At 46.5% G+C, this 13,169-nt stretch overlaps 1 protein-coding gene across 1 annotated transcript in view; it reads right to left on the reverse strand.

Moving 5' to 3' along the window:
• Positions 1-13,169, reverse strand: part of KIF13B (kinesin family member 13B) — a 1,451,009-nt gene that overhangs the window by 287,577 nt on the left and 1,150,263 nt on the right. The window contains exon 33 of the mRNA XM_069605712.1: positions 5,380-5,532. Coding sequence (XP_069461813.1) covers positions 5,380-5,532 — 153 coding nt within the window. The remainder of the gene's footprint in view (positions 1-5,379; positions 5,533-13,169) is intronic.

A 13,169-nucleotide genomic window follows, 5' to 3' on the forward strand; every position in this document is an offset into this window, starting at 1 on the left:
GCGTTGCAGCGGCCGCCGAAATTAGAGAACGGATGCCCTGCCATCCAGAGTGTGCCGCCCTCCGGAGTCTGCTGTTTCATATCAAGTAAGTGCCCGCGCTGCCGCAAGCTCCTTCGTCGCCCATCTCCCTTTTTTCCCAAAAATTGATACACAACACGACTGATCCTCACACTTGACCTCTTTTCACAGTAGCAACTCTACTTTTGTTCCAAACCTGACCGCCTTCCACACGCACCGCACCCTTCATAACAGCAACTACTCGGACTGGATCTGAGTATAATGACTCTCCTTTTCTCTTCACCACACCCTTCTTTATTCTTACCCAATCACCTCGCTCCACATGCAATTCCTTTCTTCCTCTTCTTTTGTTTTCTCGCATGACCCACTCACTCTTCTTCTTAAGAGCATTTCTCACCTCATCAATAACCACATCCGACTCCCTGCTCCTCCCCAACCATGGAGGATACGCCATCGAGAAAGGCTTTCGGCCCCTCATAAGTTTGAATGGACACAAGCCAGTGGTCCTGTGAGGTGCCATGCGCAACGCCCACATTTTGTTTTGAATGGTCACTAATTTATCGAAGCCACACTGCTCTCCCATGCGTACGCTTTCCATCACACATCTATTTAGCCTTTCAACTACCCTGTTTGTTTCAGGATGATAAAGAGCTGCCCTCTTATGGCTTACTCCACATCTTTTTAAATATTCAGGAAACTATTGTCAGTAAGGACACTTTCAGGTAGTCCCTCACTCGCAAACATTTCTTGTAAAACCTTCACCATATTTTCTCCCGATATTTCACGCACAACCTTGAAATCTACCCACCTGGAAAATAAATCAACCACCAGAACCACATACCTTCCTCGCCCATATCCTAGATCAACCGGACCCAGGATGTCCATTGCTATGTCACTCCAAATTTTTGTTGGAACACCAACATCAGAGGTTGTTTTCTAGCCTCAGCCCCCTTCCCACTCTTGATACAAAAATGACATTCTGCTAGACGGTTCTCAACCTCCTTGTCGAATCCCGGCCACCAATAATCTGATCTTAACACCCCTTTAGTCTTGGTAACGCCAATATGGTCACTATGAGCTAGGTCGATAATCCTCTTGCGAATACCTGCTGGAGCAACTGCTCTCTCCCACCTGAACAGTATGCCATCCGCAACAGATAGTTCATTTTTGACCTCCCAATAAGGCCTCTCGCCCTCGTCCAATTCAGATTTGTTGGGCCAAACAGAAGCCGATACATATGTGATCACCTTATTAATTATCACGTCCCTCTCTACCTCCACCAACCACTCTTGTCTGGACACAATTCCCTCTGTGTTCACAAACACCATTTCCATCTCCCCATCTAACCCTTCCTGGGATGCAACACTTACCCTTGAAAGATTGTCGGCAAGCATGTTCTCCTTCCCAGGTATAACCTCCATTGTGAAATTGTGCGCCTGCATCCTGGTAACCCACCCGGCTACTCTGCGCAAAACCTTGTCTAAACCCTTACTTTCAAAAATAACTTTCAAAGGCTTGTGATCCGTCCGTAGAACAAATTCCATACTCCACACAAAATTTCTAAACCGCTCAACAGCCCAATAGCATGCCAAAGCTTCCTTTTCGAGAACAGAATATCTCAACTCTGCACCTTCCAGGCCTCCTGACACGCATGCGCTATCACCTCTTCCGACCCATCATTTTGTCTCTGCGAGAGCACTGCTCCCAGCCCACCTTTGCTGGCATCAACAGTAATAATAGATTGTTTCTTCGTGTCAAAACATCCTAATGGACGAGCCATATCAATCTCTTGCTTGATCCTTGTAAATTCCATATCACACTCTCAATTCCATATGAACTCTACCCCTTTCCTTAGAATCTTCCTCATTTCCAACACCTTGGACGCATAGTTCATTACAAATTTTTGATAAAATTCCGTCATACCCAAGAATGAACGTAGTTCACTCTTATTGGTTGGCCTTTCAATTTCTTTTATGGAAATCACAATACTCTCTTTAGGTTTTACCCCTTCATATGATACCTCGTGGCCTAGGTAATCTACCTTGGAAACAGCAAATTTACACTTTTCTTGCTTCAAGGTGATCCCCCCCCTTTCTTTAAAAATTTTCAACACCTCATACAAACCTTTGTCATGTTCTTCAAGGGTTTCCCCACAAATCAACACATCGTCTTGGAAGCAAAATACCCCCTTCACACACTTGAGTAAGGGGTCCATGACTTTTTGAAATACTGATGAGGCCGATGCCAACCCAAAAGGCATCCTTCTGAATTGAAACACACCCTCATGGGTGATGAAGGCGGTACATTTTCTGCACCCTTCCTCCAATTCAACCTGGTGATGGGCAGACGCCATATCTAATTTCGAAAAAAACTTCCCTCGCCCAACCATGGTCAACATCTCACAAATATTCGGCAATGGGTGCCTATCAACCGTCACACATTTATTGAGCTCACGCATGTCTATGCATAGTCTTAGATCCCCAGAACTCTTTTTGACAACCACCACCGGGGATATCCATTCAACTCCGCCTGCCTTCTCAATGACACTCAACTGTAATAGTTTCATCAACTCTTTCTTGACCCCTTCCCTTAAAGACAAAGGTACTGGCCTACGTTTCGCAGCAACAGGCACGCTATTCCTCTTCAATATGATTTGGTGCATAAAACCTTTCACCTTCCCCATACTTCCATCAAATACTCCTCTGTGCCCGACCACATATTTGCACGAACCTGCATGTGGTTCTGACACCTGATATACTTGTTCTTCTTTGTTAGGATCTAATCTGATGGCAAGGCTTTTCTGCTCCCTCCATCCCAGTAAGGATTGACCCTTTTTGGTTATGTATACTTTGCCATTGCATTTCCAGCCCTTGAATTCGAACTCGCTCCACACATACGCCAACAGTTCAATTTTATCCTGATTGTATCCACCTGGATTTATATCAGATTTTGACAGGCCGGACACCTTACCATCCATGTCCTTCTCAAATACACTTCTAGACACCAAAGTAATTTTAGACCCAGAATCCGCCATCATGGATACCACATGACCCTTCACTTTCACCAGTGCATACGGACGCTCACAATCATCTATACTTTCACCCTCCATGACATTAACAGTATTGACAACAACGTTCTGCATTGGAAGTGTTATTTCCTCCTTGGACGACCTTCCATCATCATCTTCATTCACATAAAGGACCTTCTTTTGGGCAAATTGTCCGAATTGAAAGTTTTTGCAACAATTTGCGTAATGGCCCTTCCTTTTACACCTCGCACATGTAGCCCTGCGACCCGGGCACACAACAAAGTGTGTGTTGCTCGCGCATCGGAAACAAAGTCTCTCATCCTTTTTTTCTGCCTTCTGCGGTAGATCTTGATTTCTCTTCTCCTCCACAGCCACACGATTTGACTGCCGATTTTTGGACTTCCTTTTGCTCTTCCCGTCGGTCACATTTAAAACTTCAGACTTGCTCTCCTTTGACTCTCCCAATTCGTTTCTGGATAATTTGGCCACACATGCTAAGGAGTGTTCCACTCGCCCTGTAATGTCCAATACTTCGTCTAAATTTGGCTCATCCCTTAACTATAGTTCTTTGTGAATTTTGTTGGCCCTACAATGTGTCATGAATTGATTGCGTATGTGTTTGTCAAATGCTTCTTGAAATTTGCATGACAAGGCGAGATGTCTCAGCGCCGTCACATACTCTTCCACTGATTCTCCAGACGCCTGTACACGCATGCGGAAATTATAGCGCTCCAATATTGTGCTGGTCTTGGGATTGAAATGCTTATCCAACTTCATCAAAGCTAAATCAAATTCGCTCACGCCATCGCCACCGCCATCTCCAAGAGGTTGAGGAAGTGTTTCATATATTCTTTGGCCCTCATATCCTAGAAAATGCAGCAATAACGCCAATTTCCTTTCACTGGAATAAGAAGTTCCACTGTCTGCCTTCATGTAGTGTAAAAACCCTTTGCGCCATTGAGCCCACATGATCTTTGCTGGACCGGGAACTGGTATGAAAATTGGTGGTCCTGCGATACCCGGCAAACCTGCCATAATGCAAAGCTGTGTGATCTGCTGATCCCCTGGCTTCCTTCAATAAGATAAATACCCTCCAGATGCCACTTGCTATCAACACAGTGACCTGGTGCACACCTGGACTTCAACTGTTTGACATGCTGTCCCTTTTACGTCTTTAGATAGAAACTTGCAAACTCGAAATTCCTTGTAAATTGCAGTTCAATCCAAACAACGCGATCCACACGATGAATGATTTTCTTCTGTGTTGCGCCCCTCCTACCGAATGTACGGTAATGAGCTCCGCTCGGTCTTGGCTGCTCACTTTTCTTTCGTGCTCTACACCTCCTCTCCGATGTACGGTGACATGTTCTGCGGCGTCTCTAGGCTGCGCACCCCCCTTCAGTGAACGCAAGTCCGGCAGCGCGGGCACTTACTTGCTATGAGACAGCAGACTCCGGAGGGCGGCACACTCTGGATGGCAGGGCATCCGTTTTCCAATCTCGGCGGCCGCTGCAATGTTAGGATAAGCGGAGCGGCCCAGAGCATGAAACAGCTCACGATGGGGTCTCACTCCCTCGGTGGTCGCTGCTACGCTTTTGGGCAGCGGAGCGACGTGCAGGCAGATTAGTTGCAGGAGGTCTCCTGTCATCCCATCCTCGTCGCCATTGTTGCGAAGACGCTCTGGAGACAGGTAAGTCTTCACGATAAGTATTTATTAGGATAACAGGAGAGAAAGACCCCCCCACAACAACAGAGGACCCCTCTACTCCAACAAGTAGCTTCAACTGACAAACTGTAGAACTTTAAGAACAACATAAACACGTACAGGTTCTGTGACCTCACCAGAACCTGAACCAATAAACATTCCATGGCATAGCTTCCCATACAACAGTGTCCCTAGGTAATGAACATCATAACAGTTACATACACATGCACCATAACAACTTATTGCACCCCTAACATTGCACTAAACATTGCAGAGCCCTCTCTACACAGGCCGGCACCACCCCTGCTACCTACCACAGATACACCTACATCCTCCAGACCATCGGCTGCCCCAGTGCACCAGAGTTTGTAGTTAATTATTTTGGGCCTTCTGAATTTGAAGACACAAATGCCACTGCCATAAAAAAACCTAAAAACATGCATCTTCCATCCCACACCCATCAACACCTGGGGTTTCACATCAGCCCCTCTGTCTGCTACCACTAACCCTCCCATCTTCTTTCTATTCCAAATCTATGCTGAAGAGGCCACCAAAATAGAAGAATATGAGCTATACAAGACCACATTCCAGTACATTGAATTACATTCTCTCTGCTATATCAACAGACCTGACGTAATCGATCTAATGTGAGAATGTTCTCCACCGCCAGTACACTGCGCAGATATTTCTCAATATACTCTTCAGCATCGGCTGATCCTGCATTGTCAACATTTGCAGCCATTCGAGCCAGGGCTTCCCTGTCCTCTGAAACCTGAGAATCCTGTAACAAGAAAACAATAGTTAGGGATTCTAAAACTATGCTTTACACATTTGATTAACTGACTCGACTAATAACCTTAGGATAAACTCCATCATTATAAGCAATGTAAAAGGCTCAAGTTAAAATGTAGAAGTGTCTGGTTTGTTTTGAGGTAGGGAAATATGGGGCTGGGAAATCTGGATTTGGGGTAGAGCTTAAATGTGCTTTTATATTTTCAATAGCAATGTTCTAGACACCAGCCCCAATGTCCAAAGGAGAACACCAAGTGATAGCCCTTATATATATGATTACGGTTAAGTTGCACAGATTTAAAACAACAAAACCCTTGAAAATAAGCACAACAACAAGTTACTTACCAATTGGTAACGTTTTTTTGATTGGATGTTCCTTCAACGTATTCCGCTTCTTAGATGTAGTCCATCCAGCTTTAGCTGCTTTGGAAAAAAAAATTCGGCAGCGGGTGCCGTGCGTCGATGTCGTCGAGTCGATGGTCCCTCGAAGGCCTCCGTCGAGGGTGATGTCATCGGGTGTATAATTAGCACGCGTGGCGCCCGTTGGCCTCAGTTCTGTTTTTCCCAGTTCATTATTGATTTTTCACTGTGTAGACTGTGCGGGCAGACAGGTATTTGCCTTGCGAGAGTTGGAGTGGCAATAGCCCGAAAAATCTACAGAGGGGTAGGATGGGACGGCGATGAGGAAAATGTTGGAGGAACATCCAATCGAAAGAACGTTACCAGTTGGTAAGTAATTTGTTCTTCGAGTGGATTGTGTCCTCCAATGTATTCCTCATCTTAGATAGACTCCCAAAGCAGTATGGACAATTCCTCTGGAGGAGGGGTTAGATTTTTCAATACCCTTAGATGGCTGAGTATAGTACTGCTTTACCAAAATTAAGCTCCTTAAACTGGGAAGCATCCGGCTATAGAATTTTAAGAAAGTATGCAGCGAAAACCAAGTTGCTGCTTCACAAATGGACCTTATAGGAACACCTCTTTGTAGGGCTGTTGAAGAGGCGATGCCTCTGGTGGAATGAGCCCTTAGACATTCTGGTGCGTCTTTTTGTGCTAATCTGTAGCATTCTGAAATACAAAGCACAATCCAGCGTGATATTGTTTGCTTTGTCACTGACTGACCCAATTTCTTTCCTGTGTAGCCAATAAACAGTTGATTGTCCACTCTAAGCTTAGAAAGCCTAGAGATGTAAATTCTTAACGTTTTTTTTCGGATCCAACCTGTGTAATCTTTCCTCCTCCTTAGTAGGATGAGGTGGAGGATAGAATCCGGGTAAGAATTCTCCGACTTAAATGAAAACCAGATACCACTTTTGGTAAAAATGAGGGTTTAACCCTCAACACAACTCTGTCCTTATGGAACACAGAATAGGGTGGCCGTTGTTAAAGCAACTAGGAAAGCAGTTTTCCATGTCAGTAATCTTAATGGACAAGTGTGCAAAGGCTCAAAGGGAGCACACATTAAGAATTTTAGGACCAAATTGAGATCCCCAAATTGGCACTTGAAAAGGGTAAGGAGGAAACACATTAGTGAGTCCTTTTAAGAATTGTACTATCAAAGGAATTTTGAAGTAGGAGCATTCTTCCGACGAGCACTTGAAGATGGAAAGCGCTGCAAGATAACCTTTAATGGTTCCAACATTTAGACCTCTATGTGCTATGGTCAGGAGGAAGGACAGTACTTCCGGAACAGAACATAGAAAAGGATAGACATTCTTTTCTCTGCAGAAGTTGCAAAACTTTTTCCAATGGCAATGGTATAGAGACTTTGTTGCTGGCCTTCTTGCCGAAAGCAACACCTGCATGACGTCATCTGGAAGGTTCCAATCCTTGTATCTCAGCCTGGATGGAGAACCTGCCCCTCCATTTGAGAGAGAAGGTTCTCTCTCAGAGGAAGACGTACTGGGCGACAGATGGACATGTCTAGAAGGTCCGGGTACCAGGTTCTCCTGGCCCAATCCGGGGCAATTAGGATCATGCGGCTCCTGAACCGTCTCAGTCTCCTGATGACCTGAGGAATGACGGGAATCGGAGGGAATGCGTACAATAGTGGGAAATTCCACTCCACGACGAATGCGTCCCCCAGGACTCCTCTCAGGGGAAATTCCCTTGAGCAATACCTTTCGAACTTCCGGTTTATTCCGGTCGCAAATAGGTCCACTTGAGGGGTCCCCCAAAGGGCGAAGATCTCTTGAATGACTTCCTGAGCCAGTTCTCAATCATGGGACACCGTGCTCTGCCGGCTCAGAGCATCTGCCGTCATATTCCCTCAAAAGCTGAACTGCCGTTAGAGATTCCTTCTTGAATTGCCCAATACCAGAGTTGCATTGCCCCTCTGCACAGAGGTACTGACCCTACACCTCCTCTTTTGTTTAGATAATGCATGGCCACTGTGTTGTCCATCATTATCAGGACATTCTTTCCTCTGACAGATGGCAGAAAAGCTTTCAGCGCTAGTCTGATTGCTCTCAGTTACAGAAGGTTGATGTGTAGTTTGGACTCTGATCGAGACCAACGATTGCTAATTGTCAGATCGTTGGCATGAGCTCCCCACCCCTTGAGTGAGGTGTCCGTCACTACTGTGATCTCCGGCCATGGTTGCCAAAAAAGTTCTTTCAGGATATTCTCCGAACAAGTCCACCATAGAAGATCTTGACAAACCTTGTTCGGAATCTGGAGAAGATCCGTCATTCAACCTGAGAACTGGGACCATTGAGTCTTTAGAGCCCATTGAATGGATCTCATTCTCAGACGTGCCTCTGGCACCAGAAAGATGCAGGATGCCATGAGGCCGAGTAACCTTAAGAACTCGTAGGCCTCAAGATTTTGGGCATTTTGGAATTTGGAAACCATCTGAAGAATGTCTTGAGCCCTCGACCTGGGAGGTGAGCTCTTTCCCAGGGATGTGTCCAATACAGCTCCTATATATTGGAGCCGTTGAGAAGGTGTCATTTGTGACTTGTTGAAATTGAGGGAGAAGCCCAGTCTGTGGAGGAAGTGGCAGGTGACTTTCAGGTGATCTAGCGCCTGTTCGGCAGAACGTGCCCTGATCAGCCAACCGTCCAGGTAGGGGTAGACGTGAATCCCCCCTCTCCTGAGGTGCGCTGCCACCACTACCATCAGTTTGGTGAAGACCCTCGGGGCGGAGGTCAATCTGAATGGCAGGACTCGAAACATAGTGTGAGTCGCCAACCACGAACCTCAGGTATTTTCTGTGCTTGAGATGAATTGGCACATGAAAATAAGCATCCTGGAGGTCCAGTGACACCAACCAATCCTGAAGTTGAAGGGCCTGAAGGATCTGAGAAAGGGTAACCATCTTAAACTTGTTCAGGTTTCCTAAGTCCAGGATGGGTCTCAGTCCTCTGTCCTTTTTGGGGATCAAAGAATACAGGGAGTACCATCCCTTGTTCCACTCCGCTGCAGGTACCGGTTCTATAGCACCTTTCTCCAGCAGGGTTAAAACTTCCTGCTGTAGGAGCGGGTCTGAAAACTTCAATGGGTGTTTCCTTGGTGGATTGCTTTGAGGTTGCGTTAGAAAAGGAAGGCAGTAACCTTGGGCTATTATTTCTAGAGCCCAAACATCTGAAGTAATGGCTCGCCATTCTTGCAGATGCAGTGACAGCCTGCCTCCCACAGGTGTTTTGTCAAGCAAGTCCTCAAAGTGGTTTTGAGGCGGTTGCTGCAGCCGCTGATGGCATAGAGGCTGCAGCTGGAGCTGGCTTTGCACGTTTTCCACGTCCACCGCGAGTGGCCTTTCTCTCGCCCCTTTGACTGGCCATTCCTCTCGTCTTTCCATATGAGGAGTAGTAACGATAGGATTGTCCCCTCCAAGATTGACCTGGTGCACGAAAAGGCTGAGATTGCCTGATGGCAGCTCCCAAAGACTTGACAGCTGCCTTTGAGGTCTGCAACCTCTCAAGGCTCTCGTCAGCCTTGCTGCCAAAAAGGTGAGACCCGTCAAAGGACATGTTCAGGAGATGGTTCTGCACCTCTGGTGCGAAACCCAACTTCCGTAACCACGCAAATCAGCGCATTACCGTGCTAGTGCCCATGGACCTGCTCACACTGTCTACAGTGTCCAATCCAGATTCGAGGGATTCCTGCCTGGCCTCCTTCCCATCCCCAACGATGGCTAGGAATCCTTCCCTTTCGTCCCCTTCTGGTATGTGCTCCGCCGCCATTGCAATGCACTCCCACAGAGTGTACGAAAACTTTGCAAAGGCACATGTGGAGTTGGCTGATTTTAATGCTAAACTCCCAGCTGAAAATACCTTCCGTGCCCAGCCATCCACACGCTTATCGTCCCTGTCCAGAGGGATAGAAGGGTACGTCAATTTGTTAGAAGCTGTGGCTGCCTGTATGACCAAACTCTCGGGAGTGGGATGTTTAGACAGATAGCCGGGGTCGCTACTGGCAGGGCGGTATTTTGAAGTAAGGGATTTATTCACTGGCGGAATAGAATCCGCAGTCTCCCAATTTTTGGCCACTCTATTTTGCAAGGCTACGTGAAAAGGTAGTATTGGGTCTTCAGTAGGACTATGATCCAATATGTCTGTTAGATAATCTTGGATAAATTGGGCTGGAGGTCTGGCCCATCCTAAATAATCTAATACCTTTGTCATTAGCTGACGGTATGATGGACTGGCATGTTCTCCTGGTTCTGGTCTACCAAAGTCATTTTCAGGAGATGTATCAATACCACTTGCATTGTGCAGTGATTCAACCAAATCCCTCATCCTGCTTTCTTCTGAAATCAGGCATTCCGGGACATTTGGGGTGCCATATTCTAGCCCAAAAGGTACATTCTCCTCATCAGATTTCTCCTGTTCCTCAAAAATTGAGGTCAGAGACTTGAAGAACTCTTTCCTAGGAAGAGGTTTGAAAACCTTTTCTGGGAGAGGTGGAGGAGGAGTATTAATGGGCCTTGAAGGGATTACAGGTTGTTTGCCCTTTTTCTGGCTGATTTTGCCGAACTGGGGGTTTCGGCGTCAAGGGCTTCGGGATTGACGTCGACAAAGGCATTGATAACGTCAGCGCAGTACCCGTCTTCGACAGCGCCGGCTTCGAAGCGCTCTTTGAAGACTTGCCCTTCGAGATGAGTTCGGTCTCGGACATTCTTCGGATGATAAATGTTTAGTGGGACATTTCATCCTTTTTGGGGATTCGTCCGAGGACGAAGAGGAGGGTGACCTGTGGCGTCGTTTCTTGGATTTTTTTTTGTCGAAGACGAGCGATGGGAATCGCTTGGGACCTGGACCGATGCCTTTCGTGTCGAGGAGATTTCTCCTCACGGGACCTCGACTCGACGCTAGAGGCTTTACGGTCGGATTTGCGACCTACCTGTAGTTTTCCCCTCCTTTCTCGCAAGGCCTTCCCCGTCATCGCCTGACACTTCGTACAGGCCTCCATGTCGTGGCCTTCTCCGAGGCACCACAAACGCTCTCAGTGCGGGTCTGTGATCGTCATTTTTGAACCGCACGACTTGCACTTTTTGAAACCCGATCTCGGGGTCGTGGTCGGCATCGATGACAAGGACATATTCGATATTATTTGCTATTCTTCACAGAACTCAAGGCTCTCCGAAGCAATGTATACTGCGGAAAAACAGAACTGAGGCCAACGGGCGCCGCGCGTGCTAATTATACACCTGATGACGTCACCCTCGACGGAAGCCTTCGAGGGACCATCGACTCAACGACATTGACGCACGGTGCCCTCTGCCAAATTTTTTTTCCGGAGCAGCTAAAGCTGGATGGAATACATCTAAGATGAGGAATACGTTGGAGGACACAATCCACTCGAAGTGGGACGTTATGAACAGCTTAACTCAGCGTGCCATAAGACAATTTTATTATTGTGAATCCCTTTTTTTAGAATATGTATGTGCGCATGGGCTTTGCAACGGAAATATGCTGAGGTAAGCTGCTCATGGCTGCCCACATCTGAATTTCAAGGGTTTTGTTGCAATAAATCTGTGCATCTTAACTGCACCTAATGAAGGTTTTTGCAGTGAATTTCAAAGGTTACGTTATACTATCTTTTTTTTTTTTTTTACAGACCACTAGCCATAGCCAGGACATTACTCACAATGGGTTTCTTTTGCACCCACTTGGTGCCCACTATACAAGTCTTTTCGGGCCCACTAGCCAGGGCCTTCGGCTGTACCCACTGTATATTTTAAAACACTACCAGGCCACTGGCCTTCAACCATAGCCAGTGCCACTGCCATTGGCCGTATCCACTGTACATGTTCCACCAATAGGTTCCTTTTGAACCCACTAGGTGGCCACAGCAGATACATGTCTTTTGAGCACACTAGCCACAGCCTTTGGCCCTGGCCAGTGAGCACAGCTGTCGGCTGTGCCCACTGGATATTTCAAAACAGTAAAGGGTCACGAGCCATGGTTTTCGTCTTCCCACATCTGCTGAATTTCAAGGTTTTGTTGCGTTAAATCTGCACAACTTAACTGCACCTCAACTAAGGTTTTGTTACACCATAGGTTTTATACTGGCCACTAGCCATGGCCTTCGCCGTGTCCACTGTTCCCACAATATGTTTCTTTTGTACCCACTGGGTGACCACAGCATTTGGCTATGGCCACTATACATGTCTTTTGGGCGCTCTCGCCAGAGCCTTTGGTCCTGGCCTTGAGCACGGCTTTCGGCCATGCCCACTGTATATTTTAACACACTACTGGGCCACTAGCCTTCGGCGGTGTCCTCTATACATGTTCACCCAATAGGTTTCTTTTGGACCACCTAGGTGGCCACGGCTTATACATGTCTATCGGACACACTAGCCAGGGATTTTAGCCCTGGCCATTGAACACAGCCTTTGGTCGTGCTCACTGTATTTTTTAAAACAAACCTTTTCTTCCTTACTCAATAGCCATGGCCTTCGCCTAAGACCATTGGCCCCGGCCTTCAGCCGTGGCCACTCTATATATTGCTTCAATAAATTTCCTAAACCGGCCCACTATGGGCTTCGGCGTGGCCAACTACTAGGTTTCTTTTAGCCACACTAGCCATGGCAATGTCCACTTTCCGTATTGCACCCCTTGACATGTTGCCCCAATCATTTTTGTTGGGGCCCCGTAGCCATGGCCTTCGGCTGTGTCCACTTTCCACATTGTACCATTTGGTTCCTTAAAGTAACCAAGTAACTATATCCTTCGGCCACACCCATTACCCCCACCTCACTGTAGCTGTAAAATTCCACTTTTTTTGTATCAATCTCATTCTTTTAACTCTTTAAAAAAACGTTTGCCCGATTATATTAGCAATGTACTACAAATAATCCTTGTTATCCGTAAATACCCGCAAATAATTGTGGTTATTTCCATGTGACGCACTTTCATTCCCGATTAGTTTTCTACTTTAATGCTGGTTATGCAAAAACGATCCAGCTCTGAACTTCCACCCCCAACTCCCCAATTCCTCATGGTGTCATCTTTCCCCCTCCCCACCTCTAGCTTGAATCCATTGCATCCCTTTTCCTCCTGCAAATGTCATTTTTTCCACTTTTTGTTTTTGGCTATCCCAGGTTATACCCGGTATAACCCGGTTTATCTATCACATGGAACAAAAATAAAAAAAAACAATGACAGATATTTCATTTCTGAA

This window comes from Ambystoma mexicanum, chromosome 4p (genome assembly GCF_040938575.1).
Source record: "Ambystoma mexicanum isolate Mex_15411 chromosome 4p, UKY_AmexF1_1, whole genome shotgun sequence".
Taxonomy (NCBI): domain Eukaryota; kingdom Metazoa; phylum Chordata; class Amphibia; order Caudata; family Ambystomatidae; genus Ambystoma; species Ambystoma mexicanum.